This window comes from Myotis brandtii, unplaced genomic scaffold (genome assembly GCF_000412655.1).
Source record: "Myotis brandtii unplaced genomic scaffold, ASM41265v1 scaffold486, whole genome shotgun sequence".
NCBI classification, from domain to species: Eukaryota; Metazoa; Chordata; class Mammalia; order Chiroptera; family Vespertilionidae; genus Myotis; species Myotis brandtii.
In genome coordinates this window covers 516,334-540,277 of record NW_005368569.1, presented here as the reverse complement: position 1 = coordinate 540,277, position 23,944 = coordinate 516,334, and the positions used below count along the sequence as shown (strand labels likewise).

At 38.3% G+C, this 23,944-nt stretch overlaps 1 protein-coding gene across 1 annotated transcript; it reads left to right on the top strand.

Moving 5' to 3' along the window:
• The first annotated feature begins 2,423 nt into the window (after window positions 1-2,423).
• Window positions 2,424-21,839, top strand: CCDC79 (coiled-coil domain containing 79). The gene is made up of 11 exons (XM_014547858.1): window positions 2,424-2,472; window positions 4,689-4,841; window positions 5,941-6,072; window positions 7,491-7,616; window positions 8,723-8,883; window positions 11,824-12,164; window positions 13,230-13,294; window positions 13,609-13,704; window positions 18,287-18,436; window positions 18,739-18,804; window positions 21,436-21,839. Exons 1-11 carry the CDS (start codon window positions 2,445-2,447, stop codon window positions 21,621-21,623), a joined length of 1,506 nt encoding a protein of 501 aa, XP_014403344.1. The 5' UTR covers window positions 2,424-2,444; the 3' UTR covers window positions 21,624-21,839.
• The last annotated feature ends 2,105 nt before the right edge of the window (window positions 21,840-23,944 follow it).

The following is a 23,944-nucleotide window of genomic DNA, read 5'->3' as shown; positions in this document are numbered from 1 at the left end:
CATCAGGATTTTAGAGATGCTTAGGTGGGGCATGGCCAAAAAAAGGTTGGGAACCACTGCTATAAGCATAAGTAATATATTTCCCATAATCTTGATTAGGTTTTATCTACCGTAATTAAAAGTTATTAAAGTAATTAAAAGTTATTTATTAAAATAGTACTTAAATGTTTTCCATTTCTGCCAAGTTACTTCTAAACAAAGTCATATTCCTGTAATATGTGGCTATTCCTTTAAGGGACTGGACAAACGCTTGTGAGAGAAACAGGTTGTTTTAAAATTCTGTCAGAGTTGTTCAGGTAAGCAAATATAAATTTCTTTTTACTAATTAGTTATTACTTAAGACCTTAACACATTTTTATTAATTTACTTCCTTTTCTTTTTAATCTAATAGGGCAGTCCTTTCAAAATATGAGTTGAATTTGTCAGATAAAAATGTTTTCCAGAATTATCAGTTGTGGTCGTCAGTATGTGGTACTCTGTGTGTCTGTGTCAACAATCCTCAAAATGGTATTTATCTCAAATATATAAAAATAAAGATAAGAACAAATGAAAATTTATATTTTCCAAATATATTAAAATATGATTAACTTTGTCTTCTTTCAGATGAAAATCAAAGGCTTTGCTGTTCACTTTTTCCACATGCTAATGACTGGCTAAGAAATTGTATGATGCCTGAGATAATTCGCCCTCTTTGTTCATTTATTGGACTCACTCTTGCAAATAACAGTAAGTATACATTATTCTATAAGTTATATTTGAAGAAGCTATTTCAAAGTATAATAAAAAACTATTGAATTAGTTATTGTATTAATTGAATTAAAGGATTAATTTTATTCCAGTAAATTGGGTCATTTGGATGCACTTACCAGTGGTTCTCAACCTTCTGGCCCTTTAAATACAGTTCCTCATGTTGTGACCCAACCATAAGATTATTTTCGTTGCTACTTCATAACTGTAATGTTGCTACTGTTATGAATCGTAATGTAAATATGCAAGATGGTCTTAGGCGACCCCTGTGAAAGGGTCGTTCAACTGCCAAAGGGGTCTCGACCCACAGGTTGAGAACTGCTGACTTAGACTATCACAGATAGGAAAATCTTAAAAGTAGATCTATTAGGAAGATATTGGGAAGTATCACATGATCTCACTCATATGTGGACTCTAATGAGCAAAATAAACTGATGAACAAAATAGATCTAGAGACAGAAGCATAGTACAGACTGTAGAACTTCAGGAGGAAGATGAGGGAGGGTGTGTGGGTGTGAAGTGATCAACCAAAAACCTTGCGCGCGCGTGCGTGCGTGCGTGCGTGCGTGTGTGTGTGTGTGTGTGTGTGTGTGTATACTTACTGTATTTTATTTTTTTTGTTAGTCCTCACTCCAGGATATTTTCTCCATTGATATTTAGAGAGAGTGGAGGGGAGGGAGGGAGGGAGGGAAAGAAGGATGGGGGAGAGAGAGAGAGAGAGAGAGAGAGAGAAAGAGAAACATTGATGTAAGAGAGACGCATCAATTGGTTGCCTCTCAGATGTGTCCTTACTGGGCCAGGGATGGAACCTGCAACCCAGGTACACGCCCTTGACTGGGAATCAAACCCTTGACCCTTCAGTGCTTGTGTTGATGCCCTAATCACTAAGCCGTATTTTATTTTTTTTGTTAGTCCTCACTCCAGGATATTTTCTCCATTGATATTTAGAGAGAGTGGAGGGGAGGGAGGGAGGGAGGGAAAGAAGGATGGGGGAGAGAGAGAGAGGGAGAGAGAGAGAGAGAGAGAGAAAGAGAAACATTGATGTGAGGGAGACGCATCAATTGGTTGCCTCTCAGATGTGTCCTTACTGGGCCAGGGATGGAACCTGCAACCCAGGTACACGCCCTTGACTGGGAATCAAACCCTTGACCCTTGAGTGCTTGTGTTGATGCCCTAATCACTAAGCCACACCTCCAAGGGCAACACGGTATTTTTATTTATTTATTTTTCTCCTCCTTTTAAAGAAGTTTATTTTGGGTGAGGAAAGGCAGTCCCCTCCGTAGAAACTCGCAAAGGGTGCCTCCAGGACAGGGTGGGAGCTTGCGTAACAACACGATATTTTTAGATTAAGATCTTTGTTTTTTATGGAACAATATCAAAAGTAATTTTTTTGTTTAAAACATCTTGGCTCAATTTGTGATACTAGGGTAGGCTGGGAAGAAGGTTTATGACAGAATTGTAATAACTAGCCCATATATTCATTTATATAAGCTCGTTGCTGGAATAGGGGTTTCAGAGACTATTGAATGCACAGACTCATGAATACTTTTTTATCAGAATCATTTTCACAAGGGAACAAAAGAATTCAGACTCTTAAAAATGATATCTGTCACTGATTCTTTTCTTGGAACAGTTGTCATGACTCAACATGTTATAATTTTATGCTCCAAGAAATAAAAGAATTAGGCTTAAGTTAGATGGATGAAACGTGTTCTTTTGGAACAGGTAAATTACTTTGCTGTTTGTAGATTAAAGCAATCTGAGAAATGAATTATGTTGGAATTCAGAAAATAAGCAGCTTGCTAATTGGAGTACCAAGCTAGATCAATGAATCTATTCTTTATAGCTCTTTTGCAGAGTTTTAGTTTAATGTCATTTTTGCAAAATATACCAGTTCTCACTAAAAGAAGCAAAAGAGATATCTAACACAAGCAAAAAAAACTATATTGTACATACACCTGTACTATGTCAAAGTGAGTTTCTTACATAAGGAAGTAATTTATGTTATGACTATGTATATGTGTAGGTAAAGATTAGATTTTTCATTCTTTAATTTTGAATTTTTAGTAAGTACACTTGGCCCTGTATGTGTGGGTTTTGCATCTACAAATTCAAGCAACTGCCAATAGAAAATCTATATATATAAAAAGCCAGCAACCCGAATGCCATAACAACCAGAATGACCGGTCGCTATGATGCCCACTGTGGCCAGTGAACTGGCCCCGATCAGGGGGTGGGGCTGGCCGGCCAACCTCCTGCAGCCCCCTCCCCCTGGCCAGCCCCACCCTTGATCGCTCCCCCATACCCCGGCCAACCTCCTACAGCCTCTCCCCCCGCCAGCTCCGCCCCCAAAGGGCCCCCACCACTCCAATTGGCCCACAGCCCCTCCCCCCAGTCAGCTCTGTCCCTGATCAGCACCCCCCACTCTGATCAGAGGCAGGGCCGGCCGGCCAACCACCCATGGTCCTTCCTCCACGCTGCTGGCCTCTGATCAGCTCCCACCACCCCATTTGGGGGCGGGGCCGGCCAGCCACCACCCATAGCCCCTCCCCACAGCTGGACCCACCCCCAATCAGCCCCCACCACCTCGATCAGCCCACAGCCCCTCTCCCCAGCCGTCCCAGCCCTGATCAGGCCCCGATGGGGTGGACCGGCTGGCTAACCTCCCGCCATCTCCTCCTCCCAACAGGCCTGACCCCCATCCGCCCCATTTGGGGCCAGGCCAGCCGGACCCCACCTGTGCATGAATTCATGCACTGGGCCTCTAGTCTACATATATAAAAGCCTAAGCGACTGTCCAACCATTTGACCATTCAACTGGTAGCTATGATGCGCACTGACCACCAGGGGCAGACGCTTCGACCAGTAGGTTAGCTTGCTGCTGGGATCTGGCAGATCAGGACTGGGCGACACCAGGCCTGACATACCCTGGAGCCCTCCCCTGGTCCCTCCCCAGTCCCGATTGTGCACCAGTGGGGTCCCGAATTGCAAGAGGGCACAGAGCAGGCCAAGGGACCCTACTGGTGCATGAATCCGTGCACCAGACCTCTAGTATCTATATAAAAGCCCAGGTACCAAACGGTGGAACGACCAGAACAACTGTCGACTAGTCACTCTGAAGCGCACTGACCACCAGGGGGCAGATGCTCAACACAGGAGCTGCCCCCTGGTGGTCAGTGCGCTCCCACAGTGGGAGAGCCACTCAGCTGACTGGGATGAACAGAGCTCCCACAGCAGGCCAATCCCCACAGGCCATGCCCTTCACCAGTGCACGAATTTGTGCACTGGGCCTCTAGTTCAAAAAATAAAGTTCTATTGTTGCTGATATGTAGTTAGGCATATGATGGTTACGTCTCTACTGAATATGTACAGACTTTTTTCCTTGTCATTATTCTCTAATCAATACAGTATAAAAACTATTTACATAGCATCTACATTGTGTTAGACATCATAAGTAATCTATACGGGAGGATGTGTATGGGTTATATGCAAATACATTTTAAATAAGAGACTTCAGCATTCTAGAATTTTGGTATCTGAGGGTAGGGTGGAAGGGGGCGGAAATAAGTTGGTTCCATTGCTGGAACCAATCCCCTAAGGATACTGAGGGATGTGACTCTATTTCAGTGGTTTTCAACCTTCTGGCCCTTTAAATACAGTTTCTCATGTTGTGACCCAACCATAAAATTATTTTTGTTGCTACTTCATAACTGTCATGTTGCTACTGTTATGAATCGTAATGTAAATATCTGATATGCAGGATGGTCTTAGGCGACCCCTGTGAAAGGGTTGTTCGACTGCCAAAGGGGTTGCGACCCACAGGTTGAGAACCACTGCTCTATTTGAAAAAGTCAAGTCAATGTTACATTTAGTGCAGATTATGAATGAAACCATACAATTGTTTTGTTTGGGGTGTTAATCGTTCTACTTTATTCCTTAAGCACATGTTCAGAAATACTTTATATCTGTGGGTGGACTGGATGTATTGTGTCAAGTTCTTGTGCAACTGGAATCTGATTCACATAAGACTCTTTCAAGTGCTAAGCTTGCAGTGGTGGTGACAAAGACAGTGGATGCATGTATTGCTGATAATTGTGAGTAAAAATGCTTAGTCATTTTTCTACAATTGCAGTTTGCTTGAGTTCAACACGTGAGGGTTGAAATGGTAGCTTGAATATGGATTATCTGTTTTCTCATGGAGGTTATAACCTCCCACCACCAGAAGGTTCAAATCTTCTGACTTCAAGTCTAATAATAGATTCTACCATTTCTAAGCCTTTGTTTCACTTAAAGTGGCATTAAATTAAAAAGATTAGATGAGAAATCAAGGGACACTTTGGAGACATAAGGAATGGAAAACCCTTATCTATAGATTTTTTAAAAATTTTATAAAGAATTAGGGTATGCCTCTTTCTGGTAAATGTGAGGTCTGACTTACCTAGCCATTACTAGTGAGTGACAGAACCAGAGTTGAACCCATGCCTGCTTCTCATAAACACTGAGGAATGATAATCTATAAATTTGTAATAAGCAACTCTTGACATTCACAAATAACTGTGAAGTAAGTAGATTTTTAAAAAATCAGTTATTGAGGGCCTGCTATGCATAGGGCTCTACGTGAGCTCTAGAGATGCAAAAATGATAAAGATATAGTCCCTCAAGAAATTCACAACCTTATGAGCAGAAGTATAGTTTAAAATGGCAGACTTCTTGAATTCTGTCACATCTCAGCTTCAGGTATGCTTCACTGCATCATCAACATCAATAGAATCATGGCCAGTTAGTAGTGGATTTCATTGACAAGCAGGAATTAGTTACATAGGAAGGTCTTTACTGTCCAATCTAGATAATAAGAGGTGTGTAAGATGAGAATAAGCATATTTAACTTTTAGGAATGCTTCATATTACCAACATTATGCAGGGTAAATAAGAAGAAACCATTCTTTAAAAAACTTGCTTTAGTAAAATATCTTTAATATGAGAAGAGGGATTAATGAAGGCTATATAAGCCACTCTCTTATTACTCATTTATTTATATTTACATATATATGCACACATATATATTAGATGTTATATAGATATATAAGATCATTCTCCTAGGATAAGATCTGAAAAACAGTATATATGAGAAATAGTATATGTATAGTTATAAGTTTGTATTTACTCTTTTTCTTTTCTATTTTATACTAATAGCTACTTTTGGTGAAGTATTATCCAAGTACCACATTGTTTCAAAACTTCTGGCATTACTGCTTCATGAAAGTCTGGATTCAGCAGAAAAATTTAGCATCATTCTTACTCTTGGTCATTGCACAGAGACTTGTGGTAATACTGGATTTACTTAGTGTGCTTATTAAAATGGGTTGGAAATACACTTTTGGGGTTTTTTCCTCCTAGTCATATGAAAGGCTTAAAAGTAGTGCCTTTCTCCCATTCACTCAGGTCCCAAACCAGTCATTTTGCTCTTCATCCTTTTTAATCCATTGTATTTAGTTGGCCCCTAAGACCTGTGGTTCTGCGTCTGTTGACCCTTCTGTATATCCCTTGCTTCCCAGTTCCGCTGCTACTCTCCTAAGACCCCCAGCCCCTTCACATCTTTCACCAATGTTATTGCAATAGACTGTTCCCTGTTTTCCCTTCCATCTCCATTTTTCAGTACACGCTTCACACTGCTGCACAGATCTAATCGTATTCTTCTTTGCTGAAAACCTTCAAAAGTTCTATCATTTCTTTCTCTACCTGTCATTCTCACCTCTCTTTTTTCTCCTTGCTTCCATTTTCCTCCTTCTCTTCACTCTCCTGCCATTCTCCCTCTTCCATTCTCCTCCTTTCCAATTCTCTTCACTTTCCTCTTTCCCTCTCTCTTCCAATTTCTGCTCTTTCCCCTTCCACTTTTCCATTCTCTGTTTGCTCTCTTGTTTATTCTACTCTCTTCCTTTCCTCATTTTCAGTTCATTCTATTCTTTTACTTTCTTTTTTTTAAATATATTTTTATTGATTTTAGAGAGGAAGGGAGAGGGAGAAAGAGATAGAAACATCTGGCTGCCTCCTGCATGTTCCCTACTAGGGATAGAGCCTGCAACCCAGGCATGTGCCCTTGACTGGAATCGAACCTAGGACCTTTCAGTTCTCAGGCCAACGCTCTATCCACTGAGCAAAACCAGCTAGGGCTCTATTCTTTTTCTTCTATATAATTTAGGATTTAGTATACTTTTTAAATTTTTATTTTTTTAATTGAGGTTTAGTTGAGAACTATACTTTTAAAAAATGTTTTTATTGATTTTTAGAGAAAGAGGAAAGGAGAGAGATAGAAACATCGATGAGAGAGAAACATTATCAATTGGCTGCCTCCTGCACATCCCCTTCTGGGGATTGAGCCCACAACTCAGGCATGTGCCCTGACTGGTAATGGAACCATGATCTCTTGGTTCCTGGGTCGACGCTCAGCCACTGAGACACACCAAGTGGTTGGGAACTATACCTTTTAAAGAACCAAGTGAAGGCATTTGTTTACACTCATGAGATATGATGCTACTCTGTGGCAGTATTTCAGAGATCATCACTTATGATACTCAGTCATTTTATGTGAGTCAGTTATTTCCTAAATTGAATACACTTTTGAAACTTGCTTTTTCTCTAATTTGGACTATGTTCATAATTACCACAGGAAGAATGATGATCTCATGTAGATAGTTTATGGTAAAATAACTTTCTTCTACTTTACTTTTTTATATCTTTTCCAGAGGAAAATCAGTATGACCTTTTTAAAAACAATGGGCTTCCACTCATGATACAAGCCTTAACTGAATCTCAGAATGAGGAACTAAACAAAGCTGCCACTTTTGTGCTTTGCAACTGCAAAAAAATTAGTAAGTTTATCGTTACTTAAAAAACACACACAAAAAAACAAAGTTTATAAAGGGAAATTTATATCTGCTTTGATGAGCCAAGCCCCTTTAGCTCCCTGGCTCTTCTTCCATCTGAAGAGCAGAATATTTAATTTGGACATGACACCTGGAGTGTTTCGGCATACAAAAAACCTATATGGAAGAGAGCAACAGTACAGATAATTCACATATTTTATGTAGTGTGGACAAATATAGTTTGAGGGCTATAGGTAATGTGATTAAATCATAATACAAAGTATATTTACTTATTTATTTGAAAAATGTTTGAATGCCCATTATTAGCCAGGCACTGTGCTAGGCATTAGGAATATAGTGATAAGAAACAGTCTGTGCACTCACAGAACTTAGTTTAATTAGAGAAATAGATAATAATTGAATAGTCTCAAAAGTGAATGTATTATATAAATTAACCTAAGAGTTTAGAATGGATGGAGCACAGATCTTAGAGTCTGTAACAAAGGACTAAGACCTAGACAGTAAGGTAGAAAAGGCTTCAGGAGGAAATGATTCTTGAACTGAGATCTGAATGTATAGAGTTCATTAGATGAAAAGAAGGGAATTTTTATGGGCGAGGATCTCAGGGCTTAGCAACAGTGAAGCATAAGACCTTGTGATAGGAAGGAGCCTGGTGCGTTGAAGGAATTGATAGCCAGGGCCATGGCCATGAAAACGATTTTTGTCTTTGTGTAAGAAAAATTGTTGCTGCATCATGTGTAAAGAGAAAGGATTATAGGGAGGAACTACTTTATGAAAACTATTTTTATAAAAAACTATTTTAAAACCGGTATCCATACCTGAGGGTGTTTATGTGCCTGGGATAACATATTTTCATGCTATTCTCTTTCCTATAACTCTGAAGAATAAAGTCTGTTTTATGACTCTTAGGGTCCTGGACCTCTGCCAACTACTTGCTTTCCACTGATTTTCAATATCACGTGGGTGATTGAGGTAGTTTAGAAGGGCAGAATTTAGGGGAGGTGTGGGGTATGAAGTTGTCCTTATTTAAAGTGTTAAAATAACATTTCTGGTAATGGATAAACTCACTGTTTTTCCCCCATATTGCAAAGCTGAGAAATTATCTCTAAGCCTAAGAGAATGTCCTTTTGATGAAAATGAAGCAGAGCAATTAGAAGACATAAATATGAAAGAGAAGAATATTGGAGAGTACTGGAAGAAAGCAAAGGACATTCTTCACAGAATAGAACAGCTTGAAAGAGAAGAAAATGAGGTTGGCTTCTTTGTTTCAAAGAATATAGAACTTTTTAAAAGTATTTTTGAACAATATAGGTTAGAAGGTAAAAGATTTTTCTTGCCAAGCTATTCTTTAAAAAAGTCCTGGTGCACAGGATGTCGCCCACCCAACTGAGCCACACTGGCCAGGGCTAGTTGCTACTCATGTTTAAGAGTCAGATGCTAAAAGTCTCCTTGGAAAATTTGTTGACTGTGGATTCTCATAGGATTAAGTGGGTCATTTGGAGAAACTCCAATGTCTAATCTCCTGCCTAGAGATTGTCAACCAACCAGTGCTCTGGAATAAAAATGGGGGACGACACCTTGCGTCTTAGAATTCAGTACGTAAATAGTTGCTTATTCTGTTTCTTTTTTTTTTAAAATATATTTTATTGATTTTTTACAGAGAGGAAGGGAGAGGGATAGAGAGCTAGAAACATCAATGAGAGAGAAACATCGACCAGCTGCCCCCCGCACACCCCCCACTGGGGACGTGCCCACAACCAAGGTACATGCCCTTTTACCGGAATCGAACCTGGGACCCTTGAGTCCACAGGCTGACGCTCTATCCACTGAGCCAAACCGGCTAGGGTTTATTCTGTTTCTTGAATAGTATTCTGCCTTCAGCTTTGCTTGGAGTCTTCCAGTGTGGAGACTGTTTTGTCTCCTCCAGTGATTATATTCCCAGCCGTGGTGTTAATCAACTACCTGCTAAGTGTATGTTGAGAGCTTGGTAGCATATGTTAGGTAGTTTCTTGACTTTTCCCATTGTAAGCTTTGCATTCAGGTTTATCAAGTCTGCTAAATAGGTTATCATTCACCTATTTGCTATTCAGTTTCCAAAATGTTGTTGCTTTTATTTCTTCTTTCATTTCTCCTGTCCTTGTGGGGTTTTGCCTTTTTTTAAAAAACTGCTATCCTAATTGGTGTTTTAGAAGGACCAAAAATAACCCTAGCTGGTTTGGTCCAGTGGATAGAGTGTTGGCCTGTGGACTGAAGAGTCCCGGGTTCGATGTGCCCAGGTTGTGGGCTCAATCCCCAGTAGGGGGTGTGCAGGAGGCAGGAAATCAATGATTCTCTCTCATCATTGATGTTTCTATCTCTCCCTCTCTCTTCCTCTCTGAAATCAATAAAAATGTATGTATGTATGTATGTATTTATTTATTTATTTTAAATCCTCACCTGAGGATATTTTTCCATTGATTTTTAGAGAGCGGTAGAGAGAAGGAAAGACAGACAGAGATATCGATGTGAGAGAAACACATTGATAGGTTGCCTCCTACACGAGCCCTAATCAGGGCTCAGGCCAGGGAGTGAGCCTGCAACCGAGGTTGACAATCTCTGGAATCAAACCCTGGGACCCTTTGGTCTGCCGACACTCTATCCACTGAGACAAAACGGCTAGGGCAATAAAAATATATCTTAAAAAAAAAAATAGAAGGACCAAAAATACATATGGGTGTTAACTTCATCATCTTTACCTGGAAGGCCTCTTTATTCTTTTTTTTTTTTTTTTTTTTTTTTACAATTTCAGAGCATTCCATTGAGGAATATGCTAGCTTCAACTTTTAGCTATTACAAACAGTGCTGCAGTTAATAACATCAACATTTTGTACATGTAAAGTGTTTATAGCTATGCATAATTTTTATTATGAAAGATACTGTCAAACTGTTTCTCCATAGAGGTTGTACCAACTTATACTCCCACCTGTAATGTACGAGTGTTTCTCTATACCCTTTTGATCTCTTTCATGTTTATCTTATTCTAAGTAGGAGCACTTTTTCATATGTTTAAGAGCAATTTATATTTTCTTTCCTGTGAAATGTTCATTTTTTTGCCTATTTTTCTACACTGTTGTTGATCTTTTTCATATTTCACTGTAGTAGCTTTTTGTAAACATTAGTAGAAAAACTATACTGTAGTTTAAAATATATACATATTCTGTCTAGGTGTTTTGATTATCATTGGGTTTTGCTTCTGGCCCCTTTTTCCTCTGAGTTTCTCCTAACCTCCATCCCTTACATTATTCTTTTTTTTTTTTTAATATATTTTATTGATTTTTTTTACAGAGAGGAAGGGAGAGAGATAGAGAGTTAGAAACATCGATGAGAGAGAAACATCGATCAGCTGCCTCCTGCACATCTCCTACTGGGGATGTGCCCGCAACCCAGGTACATGCCCTTGACCGGAATCGAACCTGGGACCCTTCAGTCTGAAAGCCGACGCTCTATCCACTGAGCCAAACCGGTTTTGGCCCTTACATTATTCTTATTCTCTAGCACAGTGGTTCTCAACTTTGGCTGCACATTAGAATCACCTGGGAATCTTTTTAAAATCCTGATTTCTGGGCTTCATCCTCCGGAAATTCTGTTTCTTTGTTATGGGGTGAGGCCACAACATTAGTAACAAAGAAACAGAATTTCTGGAGGATGAGGCCCGGAAATCAGGATTTTAAAAAGATTACCAGGTGATTCTAATGTGCAGCCAAGGTTGAGAACCACTGCTCTAGCAGAACTTTAAAAAAAATTTATGTGGTAAACTATATTAGTTTTTTTCTTTTATGATTTATTGGTTTTGTGTAATAGTTGGACAGGTCTTCCTCCCCTTGAGAATATTAAAATGTCATGTTTTCTTTTAGAACGTACATCATTTCATTTTTATACATAAATATTTAGTTCATTTTTTGTGTGTAAATTATGAGAAATGGACCCAATTTATTTTTCCTCAGATGGCTACCCAGTTGTTTCTAAATAATTTATTGAATAAACTTCCTTTTATTTCTAATATAAACTGCCCCTTTTATCATGTATATTCTATTCTTTTATCATGTATATTTATAATGTATAAATTTTTCCTGCATTATTAAAAGGGTATAAATTGGATTATAAAGCAAATGGGTTACTTTGAAATTATTTGCTTGTCATTTTTACATTTTAGGAAAAAACACAAAGAGAAAAAGATAATGTTTCATCTATGAACATAAATATTCAAAATACATTGAAACACCTCCATACAAATAGTATTGGTGGAGGTCCCAAAGCAGAAGATAAGGATACAAGCCAGTCTAGAAAGCTTCAAAGTTACAAATCTCATGGATTTATGTCTAAAGCATGTACAAAAGATGACCAAATGAAGACCCTGTTAAAGAGTGCAAATCCAGTTAATGCTTGTTACAGGGAGAGTGGGCAAAGTAAGACTTTATATAAAGCCAACCCAAGCTGCAATCAAAACTTACAGGAAAGAACTTTTGAAAAAAAAGATTCTGTTTCTCAATCAAGGTACGTCTAATAATTGTTTCTAACTTTTAGAAAATTCAGCAAATATTTTTTGTTCAGTACCATGTGCCACACTATATAAGCACTGGGATATGGAAATGATAAAACAATGTCTGGGGAGCAGCCTAAAGTAGGAAATGTTGGGAAAGCAGTTTTGGACGAGGAAGTATGGGCCAGTTCATCTAGGGCCTTGCATGGTACACTCAGGATGTTCGGTTTTAACTCATAGGGTGTAGAGAGCCATTGACAATTTTAAATTACATGGCATGATCAGATTTGAATTTTAGAAAGGATACTCAAAAAACTGAAAGTGAAACCCTGCAGTAACAATGCATGCACTGGTAATCCATCAGCAATGTAGCAAAATCCAGTTTGTAAGTTTAGTTTGATAAAGGGAATAGGGTGTGATGAAAATCTGCATTAGGCTTGCCTTTTCGTTTGTTCCCTACACCTCACTTCTGCTACATGTCCTTTCTCCCTCACAGGTATCCTGTAGGGCTGGCCCTGAGATTGTAGCTTTCTTCTTAAACCCTTTCTTGTGTTCTGCTCTTCTGATGGTTACTGTGCTAGAAGGAAAACTTAAGAGGATGCTCCTATGTTTGGAGAAGGTTGCAGGGTAAACTAAGTATTAGAAAGATGGACTATATAATTATCATCCCTTTTTTTTCTTCTCAAAACCATTCTTAATGTTAATTTTAATTGATTTCTCAGGGATGTGGAATTGGGAAGCCGTGAGATGCGTTCTTGGGCCAGCCTTTGCACTTTGGCCCTCTCAGTTCTTTCTCTTTTTTTGTCCTCATTTCTTCCTGTATTCCTCTTTTACAACTTTTTGTCCCATATTTCTGTTGGCATCAGTGGTATTGCCCTCTGGAGTCTTATTTCAGCTCCACTCTTAGAAACAAGGTTACAGCCATCTCAGATCTTACTTGGGCAGAATTTGGTAGATTTTGGTTGATCCCATCTCCAGTTCCTTCTACCTGCCAAACACTCAGAATGCTTACAGAAACATTTGTACACACCCCAAACAGTATGTTTACTTTTAGTAATCTGGTATCTATTTTCTTTCAGCAACCGTGTTTTTAAACATCCAAATCCCATTGTCAAAAATAGAAAGCAGCAGTTACCAGTAACAGGTATGATTAAAAATTTTTCTTCTTTGATTTTTCAAGAAAACACATATTTAGGTGACTAATGTAGCCAAAAATGTACATCAGTATATCTGCCCTCTAACGTAACACCTCTGACTCTCTTTCTGGTATAAATGCTCAGTCACCTTTTATTGACATCCAGAACTTTTTTGTTTATTCATTGGATGACTGGATGTTTCCAATTAGCCCATAAACTGGGCTAATGTTTATGGAAATCTCTTGATAATTAATAAATCTTATAAAAATGTCAGGTTCTTTTTAGTATTCAAAAAAATCTTGCATTTTGCAATTTTTTTTAGATCCATTTACATTATGTTCAGATATAATAAATAAAGAAGTCATCAATTTCCTATCCGCTGACAATTGTCCCAAAATATTCAAGTATAGATGCTCAGGTAAATATTTTTTAATTAGTTATTTCATAATTAAAGTTTTATCTGATAATAAGTAGAATTTGTAATAGGTTCTGCCTGTGTGATTTAATTTCCTTTGGAAAAATAACCATTTGTAGTATCATTAAATATTCAAAATATTGCCTTCTATCTGTATCATCCTTTGCTCCCAGTATTTGTTTATATGAATCAATGTAGCTATTTTTTTTATTACTTTATTATTCTCTTTTTGTCAGAAGTAATACTTCTATAAGTTTTACTTGTGACAAAGTAAACTTTAAGTTCAACTATAAGTTTAACTTTACTGAATAAGTTAAACATGTTTTATATATGCTTATAATAAATATTTAAGTGTTTCTAGTGTTCCATGCCTCATCATTTTTTTCTGTAGGGCTATTTAAAAATTGTTTCAATTAGTTTATATTTAATATTATGTTGTATTAGTTTCAGGTGTAAAAATCTAGTGGTTACATAATCTAAAATCTAGTGGTTACATAATCATTTACTTTACAAATTAATTCCCCTGATATTTCAAGTACCCACCTGGCACCATACATAATTATTTCTGCAGGGCACTTGTAAATGTTCCATAGTGCTTATTCCATCCCTTCTCCTTCTCTTTCATACCCCATCTCTTTACTCTTATTCTGGCACTGTGCACTCTATGGAGAAAATTGAGGCTATTGCACATTAGGTTCAAAATATTACTATTCTTTGGTCTTGTGTGTAGAGTTTAATTTTATTACTCTAAAACTGATTTCTAGCTATAATTTGAATCCCATCTCTTTTTTTCTTCCCATTTTAATATTTGTGAATTCTTTTTCTTTATTTCCTTTCTATCCATTAACTCCTTTTGTCCCACCTTAAACTATATTACTTTCTCCTCATCTTAAAAATCCAATAGTGTGATTTGCTATTGCTTCAAATATTCATCTACTCTTCTGTCACCATTTATTACCAGGTTCATCTCTTGCTCCCTTCTCTCTCAGTATATTCATTCCCGTTTTAACTCCCTGCAATCTGGCTTTTTTTAATTGCCTTTCTACTAAACATTAATGTTAAAGGGTACCTGAAGCCACATCCCCCTCATTCCCAATCCAGTGACTTTTACAAAAAATTCCTAGTATCTCTACACCGTTGATAACCATTCCTTGAAATACTCTTCTGTCATTAATTTAATGCCACAGTTCCCAAACTATTCACCCAGGCTTCCTAGGGCTCTGCAGTGAACTCACAAGGGCACTACACAGTATTTTAAATTTTATAAGTGGAGCACTAAATAGTCAATATTTTTTGGATACTACATGAACTACTAGCTCAAAGTAGTTCAGATTTTCAACATTAGATTACACTACATTCCTTTTGATGATCCATGTTTTTGTGGAGCTAAGCTTTCAGTGATAGTTGTGATAAAAATCAAACACCACATGAAAATCAATGTGGAACAGGAAATAAATTTGGCGGTGTCTAGTCTGATTCCAGGGTTTGAGAAGTTATTCTATACCCAAAAGGTACACACATCTCATTAGGAAGTAATTCTAATTAATAAGAATGAAATACAAATATATTTTTTTTCAATTTAGGTGTCTTTTTTTTCAAGTAGCTACTAAATTGTTAGAACATAAGTACTTATTAAGTTGTTTTGAACCTAACAGGATGGTTAGCATTTCTTTGGCCTAGGGGTGCCGTAAAAAAATCACCAAGATCTTAAGGGTGCCATGAAGCAAGAAAGTTTGGGACCTCTGGTCAAAAGTATTCCAGTTAACAGAGTGGACACTCTATAACTGTTAACTTCCTTTCATCCCTTAGTTTGTTTGCGATGGTTCTTTCCTAGTTCCTTTCTTCTCTCAGTGATGATTCATTCATTGATTTCACAGACACTTGGGGAGTGCATATTCTATGGCAGGCGGAATCAAGATGCATAGAACTCATTCCTCACCTCAAGAAGTTTATAGTCTAAAACAATTCCATTTAATCACCTTTAGTGCTTTATCGTTATCTTTCTGCCAAATTTCTACAAGTATTCCCCCTAAGACAGTGATGGCGAACCTATGACACCCGTGTCAGAGGTGACACTTGAACTCATTTTTTTGGTTGATTTTTATTTGTTAAATGGCATTTAAATATATAAAATAAATATCAAAAATATAAGTCTTTGTTTTACTATGGTTGCAAATATCAAAAAATTTTACATGTGACACGGCACCAGAGTTAAGTTAGGGTTTTTCAAAATGCTGACACGCCGAGCTCAAAAGGTTCGCCATCACTGCCCTAAGACATAGTTTATAGCACTTACTCAACTCTGTTGCAACATTTACTTTTGTGGCATCAACCATCATTTTACTGATGATTTTCAAATCTGTATCTCTGCACTTGGCTTCTTCCTTGGGTTATAACCTCATTCTTCCATTTCCAGCTGTACCCAGGATAGTCTCATGTCAATATCTTGCTTTTATTTCAAGCTTAATATATTAAAATCACAGCATCTTTCTTCCTCTTAAGTTGCCCTTTGTTCATCCACTCCATTTCTATTGCTGCTGTTCTTCTGGCCTCCCAGATGTCAAACTTTAAATCGTCTATAAATATGTTTTCTCCTTACATCCCTTATTTCTAGTTGTTCAGATTTGGTTCTGTTTTTCTTTCCCACATAGGCTCTTTTTGCTTCATGCCTAAATCACTCCCACAACTTTCTAGGAGTCTTCACTTGCAAGTCTCACCAACCCCCAACTATAATGTACACATTGCTGTTAACTTCTCTTCCTAATATGTGCTTTTTGTCATGTCACCATGCTAAAGAACCCTCAGTGCTTCTCTGTAACTCACTGAATCAAATTCTCTGCTTGGCTTTCAAAATTTTGTGAAATTTTGTCCTGCTTACACTTCTTAAATTTTACCGCACATTTATTCTCTTCAAGTCTGCCAGAAATGTGTCATGCTAGGCCAAACTTTGTCAGTCAATCAACCACCAAATTATTTGAGGTATCCTAAACTTCTCCCTAACCCCAACAGCTCATTAGTCACCAATTTTACCTCAGAAATTTCTACATTCTTACTGCAAATGCTGTTTCAGAATCCCCTCATTTATTTTCTGCAATGATGAAGTAACCCCACAACGATCCTCTTACCTTCAACTGAGATTTCTATAAGACAAATGAAATCATGTCATTTCCCTGCTTAATAAATATCCTTTAGTGCCTCCCCACTGACTAAGATATTTAAAAATCCTCAGCATGGCTTTTAAGACACTTCTTCGCTTTACCCTTTCAACCTTCACCAACCTCAACTTTTCTCCCACACTTCTCTCATACTTTATACTATAGCCACACCAAAGTACCTCTGATTTTCTGAACATACTATGCTTTTTCATTCTTCTGTGCTTTTGCACATGTTCATTGTGCTAGAAATGTCCTCATCCCAGCCAACTTTTCTGCCTGGATAATTTCTCCTTGTCCCTTCCAAATGCGCCGCTAATACCATTAAGTGACAGGCAGATGGAGAACTATAATAAATAGATGTGGCTAACCTTACCTGAACCTACTGATCAACCTTAACACTAAAAACAGATAAACTTTATGTGCCTCTTAATATGATGCAGTAAGAAGTATACAGTGTTACCTGTGAGGAATTCTAAAATCAATTGAATCTGAATCTGATCAATCCTTTAGATCTAATTACTAATTTGTTGGGTACACAGGAACATTTTAAAGGCTGCAACTAGGATAAAATCAGCAAAACCCAGGTTTTGGGAAACTCCATAGTTCAAATTATCCAGTATCTACAACAAGTAAATGATAAGGAGGAAGAGAGGAGACTTGATAGATTAAAATAAACTGAATGTAATGATAGACTTTGTTTGGATCATGATTCAAAGAAACCAACCATAAAAAGAAAGTTTTGAAATAATGGGGAAATTTAAACACTAGGTATTTAATTATATTAAGCATATTTTTCTTAGGTGTGATAATGTTTTTTTTAAGTCCTTATCTGTTAGGGATGTATACAAAGTATTTATAGATGAAATAATTCTTTAATGCAAATTCCAGGCTTCATGATCTAGTGCAGCAGTCGCCAATCGGTGGTCTGTGGACCACTGGTGGTCTGTGAGGTCCAAAAGATTGGCGACCGCTGATCTAGTTTGTACATTGGGGACAGGCAGACAGAATACATGGAGTGTAGATAAAATATGATTGACCATTAGTTAATAATTATTGAAGCTGGATGATGGATACATAAAGGTTCATTATGCTTTTTCCTTTCCTCTTGTGTGTTTGAAATTTTCTATAATGAGACATTTAAAAAATACGACGGGACATGAGTTATTTCTTTTACATATCTTTCCTAACAGTGACTCCTGCTTAGAACCAGACCAATCACCATAACTCTGTTCACACCTCTATCATAACACTTATTTCACTATATTGTGTTCGTTATGTTTCCATCTCTAACAAGACTTTGAACTTTCGACACATTTATAATTAAATTCCTGATTTGACTTCAGTTACTATCATAAAGATATTTGCTTTCATATATTTGTTATTAGACATTTTATAACATTTATACATCACTTTAATTTGTTTTCTTTTAGGTTGCATAGCAGTAGGAAAATCCCTGAATAGCCGAAATTTTAGCAAGCTCTTGCACTCATGTCCATACCAATGTGATCGTCACAAAGTCATTGTGGAAGCTGAAGACAGATATAAAAGTGAACTAAGGAAATCACTTATCTATAACAAAAGTAATTAATTCAGTAGCTTTAAAACTGTAATTATGACTATACCTTCTGAACTATGACCTAGAACATATATTAAAGCTTGAGGGTAAAATAATGTTGAAAAGAAAATCTGTCTCTGAGCAACCAGTGATTTATGATGTATCTAGTAAGCATACTTAGTTTTTGGTGGTTTAAAAATTTTTCCTAATTCACCTAAGGATTCCTATTAGAAAGGGAAAATAAGTGAAATATCATACTAATGGAATTGATGTGCTGTTACTCAAATTGATATACTAAGTATGCTAAATGTTTTCCTTATTTTTCAGAAATTCTGCTGACCCCACGTAAAAGACAACTACTCAGTAATGAACATACTACCTCTGGAGGAATAAGTGAATATATTTAATTTAAAACATTTTTATTGATTGATTTGAGAGAGAGGAAGGGAGGAAAGAAAAAGAGAGAAACATCAACTTACTGTCCCACTTATTTTACAAAGTAAAATCATTTGCAGAGCCTCATGAAATGTACATAATTATGGCTACACATTGATTATACAGAGGGATCCTAAATACTGTTTTGTGACACTCAATTCATACATACATCTTTTTTTGTGGGTTAGAATTGCTTTAGCTAAAAACATCTTCTATAATATTAAAAGGGTAATATGCTAATTAGACCAGACATCATTCCAGACGAAGCTGGGGCGGGAGGGAAGCCGCCCGGTCCCAGGTGCCTGCCGGCAGCTGGAGTAAAGCCCGGGTCCTGGGTGCCTGCTGGCAGCTGGAGGGAAGCCTGGGTCCCGGGTGCCAGAGGGAAGGCAGGGCTGGCAGCTGGGGGGAAGGAAGGCCTACTCTTGCACAAATTTTTGTGCATTGGGCCTCTAGTAGTTAATAATTTGGCCTGCTTTTTTAGAATGTAGAAAGGCATCTTGAGGAGGTAGTGATTAGATTGGTCTCATATCTCTTTCACAAGCAGGCCAGGAAAATTTGATATATTGTCATTCCTACTTGATAAATTTCTCTTTTGTGTTAGCAACAGTTATCACCACTCAGTCATCACCATACAGAGGGATCCTAAATACTGTTTTGTGACATTCAATTCATACATACATACATTTTTTGTGTGGGTTAGAATTGCTTTAGCTAAAAACAAATCTATAGTACTAAAAGGGTAATATGCTAATTAGACCGGAAGTCCTTCAGACGAAGCTGAGGCTGGAGGGAAGCCGTGTAAGATCAGTTGGTTATAGGTTACACTTAAATTTGAGATGATTCTTCTGAGAAGGGACCATTGCAGCATCTAAGCATTTAAAGAGCCTCGGTGCCCTGGCCGATTTCTCCATTGGTTAAAGCATTATCCCAACACACCAAGGTGTGGGTTTGATCTCTAGTCAGGGTGCATATAAGATGCAGCCAATGAATGCATAAATAAGTCAAACCATAAATTGATCTCTCTCTCTCTCTCTCTCCCTCTCTTTAAAAATCAATTTTTAAAAAATTTAAAGAGCCTCAGGGACAAGGCTCTTTTTTGAGATGGATTGGTATCTTAAAGGGATTTGAACAATAAGTCTAAAACTGGGCCTTCTTGCCTGTTTTCCTGCTCTTTCCTACTGCCCAATCAATATCAAGAGGAACAGTGAAGAAGCCACAGAGGGGAGCCTTGTGCTGTACAGAACTGCTGCTTCCTTCTAGACTGCCTACTACTCGGCTGCACTAACCTTTGGGGAATTGGGCACAGATGTTAAGTGTAGGAGTCAATGAGGTGGCAGCTGCAATGGAAAAGTGGGGATTAGCTTTACATGAACAATTCTGTACCCTAATCTCCTGAATGTTATAATAACCCATCTAATACTGATTATAATGAGTTGAAATCATTTAGCAAGTGAAACAAATCATTTCTTAGATAACCTCAGTTTTCCAGTCAACCCAAAAGTAAGGAGTAATTTCATTGATAAGCTTTAAAACAGTTTTTACCAATAACTTCTTTCTTTCAACAAATATTTATTGATCACCTCTTATGTGTCAGACACTGTTTTAGGCCCTGGGGATACAATGGTGAGCAAAACAGACAAAAATTCTGTCTTTATGGAGCTTGCATTCTAAGTAAGATCATTAAGTTATACTCAGATGTTATTTTCATTTATTTATCAGCCTTCTGCTGGTAAGACTTTCTCTTCTCTTTTAAAAGATCTGAACTGTGGCTCCTGTCCTAGGAGAGGTGGACAAATAGCTAATAGTCTTGACATGCAAGGACAAGATTTTCTAAGGGTTTTCCACGTCCTACTAAAGTAAATAGCAGCCTTAAGTGAATATACCAAAAAAAAACCCTCCTCATTAGCATCTACCTACAATGATAACATGAATTAGCAGTGAATGAAAAAGCTAAAAAGAACTGTTTCCTAATCATCACCAGAAGATATTTGTGTTTACAGATACCAACTGTGCATTCTTTCTGTTGTAGAAAGTATTTCTAAAAATCAGTTAAATTTTTCCTTCCCCCTTTTGTAGCCGTTTTTTAAAAAGTTTTAACAAGCTGAGCATCCATATAAGTAGTGAATTTTTAAAGCAAATTTCAAGACCTTTATTCTTTAAAAATATTAAGACTGAATTAAAATAACAAGTGTTGATGTTGATATTCTTTTTTATTCTATGAAGTTATGATGCCCTTTGGGAAGACTGTATCTATAAGATAGGTAAGCTGTTTATTAACTGTCCTCACAGGAATATCAAGAGAATTAACAGTCAAATGTTTGTAAACTTTTGTGTTTCTTTATTGAAAAATGTTGCAAGTATTATTACAATAGGATAAAATTATTGAAGTCACAGTGATAACATCTAGCTTAATAGAAGGCACTCAGCTTCTAAAAATTGAAATGGATTTTTATTTGATAAGTAGCCCAGGCATGAAGTTTTCTCACTATATAGTTCTTATCTTTAGAATAAGTTACGTACTTATTTGGTTCTCAAGAAGATTTTTATTTTTCCAGCAGGTACTAATATGTACTCCAATTCTCATTGCAGAAGAAAGAAAAATTCGTAAAAACTTTACTGAAGAAGAAGTGAATTACATTTTCAGTGGAGTTAAGAAAATGGGAAATCACTGGAATGCAATTTTGTGGTCTTTCCCCTTTCAACAAGGACGGAAGTCTGTTGACCTTGCTCAGAAATACCACAAGCTGACCAAACGCCCCAAGTTTGTGGCTCCTTAGTTGGAAGAAGACTTGTCAGTTTCTATTGTGAACTCATTTTATTTTTATTTTCCTATTGTGAACTCTTAAAATACAGTGCCTTGAAGATACAAAATTTAAAATATTCTTCTAAACTCTCATGAGACAAGGAATGTGGAAACAGGAATACTATTTACATTAAATTCTTTTTGTGATGTGATGAGCTACAGCAAAATATTAAAATAGTTTAGCCTGGCTGGTGTGGCTCAGTGGTTGAGTGTCAACCCATGAACCAAGAGGTCCCCTGTTAGATTCCTGGTTGGGTTGCAGGCTCCGATTGTGGACTCAATTCCCAGTAGGCGGCGTGCAGGAGGCAGCTGATCAATGTTCTATCTCTCTATCCCTCTCTAAGCCAATAAAAACATTTTTGAAAAATTGTTTATAAAATAAATACATTTTCAAGGTATGGATTAGTAAGACAAAATTCCTTCATTAGGTCAAACATTTGTTTAAGAATATGCTTTTATTTTTCCTTAAGCTCAAAGAACATAGGTCAGAGAAAAAAGCAGCCTTTACACTTTGAAATTATATTGTAATGAACACTGTGTGAACATTTGGATTTTAGTATTCTTACCCAGTGACAATTCCTCTCCAGAAAGATAGAATAATTTCCCAAGCTGCTCAGGTGAGGTTCCCACACACTAAATCAATGTTTGATATTTTGTTAATTGAAATGTTTCTTTGCCCTTGCTGGGTAGCTCAGTTGGTTAGAGTATCATCCCTATGGCATAGGTCAAGGCTGCAGGTTCAATCACAGATCAGGACATATACAGGGGTCAACCACTGAATGCATAAAGAAGTGGAGCAACAAAAAGTAATGTATGTGTGTGTGTGTCTCCCTCCCCCCTCTCTCAAATCAACTTAGAAATTTTAAGTTTCTAAAGGCTAATTGTGAAGTTGCTTTGAATACTTTAAAATTCTATGGTCAGGTTCACTACTTTTTGGTGTAGGTATATTTACTTTTGCTTTTTAAAAATTCAGAAGAGCTTTTTATAGTTACATCTCAATTTTCTTAACTCTTTTTTGTATTCCATCATGATCCCCAAAGATGTTGTTGCAGACTCCATTATACTTAAAATGTTGCTGTGGCAAAGGGATCAAGTATAAGGGCCTGAAAGCTCCGCTGTGCTTCTGTACCCGTTGGAGCACTGCTCCATACCATTGTAGTCGGTTCTTCAGCCCCAAAGGGCATTTCCGTGTAAGCATGAGTTCTTTGACCTTTTCTTTTTTTTTAATTTATTTATTTTTTTTAATTAAATCTTTATTGTTCAGGTTACATTTGTTCCTCTTCCCCCCCCCCCCCCAAATCCCCCCCCCCCCCCCCCACTGGGCCTGGGGCTTTCAACAAAGGAATTTTGGAGACACGACCTTTCAGACCACGGCGTGTCTAAGGGACTGCAGGGTCCCGCCATCCACTGCAGACTCTGAGGCACGTCTATTTTCTCCTCTCACTGGTCTCACTGGATCCATCAGCCACGACCAAGGTCCCTGGCCACTTATCACTCTAGTCAAGGCTAGAGAATAAGTGTCACCCCACCCTGCTGGCAGGACAAGAGGGAGAAGGGTGTGGCTGTGGTGAGGGTGTGGCCAAGTGCTCTTCCCACACAGTCAGATCCTCTGCTGAGCAGGATGACTCTGCATCCGGATATGCCCACCAGGCCTCGGAGTTCCTGGAGAGGGGCCCGGGGAGGGGGCCCGGGGAGGGGTTCCAGGTCCAGCCTGCCTGTGGCCATGGAGGGGATGGCCAGAGTACCTTGACCTTGCGTCAGAGCCACACAGCTGACAGAGTGGAAGACCCAGGGCCTGACTTGTGCTTCTCCCTCAGCCCCCACCCTGAAGATCATCACAAGAACCCTGCACCCTCCGTCCTCCCTGCCAGTGACCACTGGGCCCAGCATGACCAGCCAGGAGACGCCTGATGCCAACCAACACCCTCGGTAAGGGGCGCACATCCCAGGACTTTGACACCTGGTGGATTCTCCTCTAGATGGGGGTGCGGAGGCGGGGGTTGGAAGGCAGGAGTGCTGATGATGAGGCTCACTGTGCATCACCGTCACCGTGTCCCCACAGGTCCCTGCTCAGCAGTGTCCACTTCCTGCTCCTCATATTCCTGAAGGTGCCCCTGTTTCTGAGCATGCTCAGTGCTGTCCTCTGGGTGAACAGGCCTCAGCGGGCAACTTGTGAGGAAACACAGTTTGGCTAAGACAACCTGCCACTGTCCCCGCCCATCCATGTCCTGTCCAGAGACACAGCCACTCGGGCTACAGAAGACAGAACCTCCACCCTGAACCTTACATCCCTTT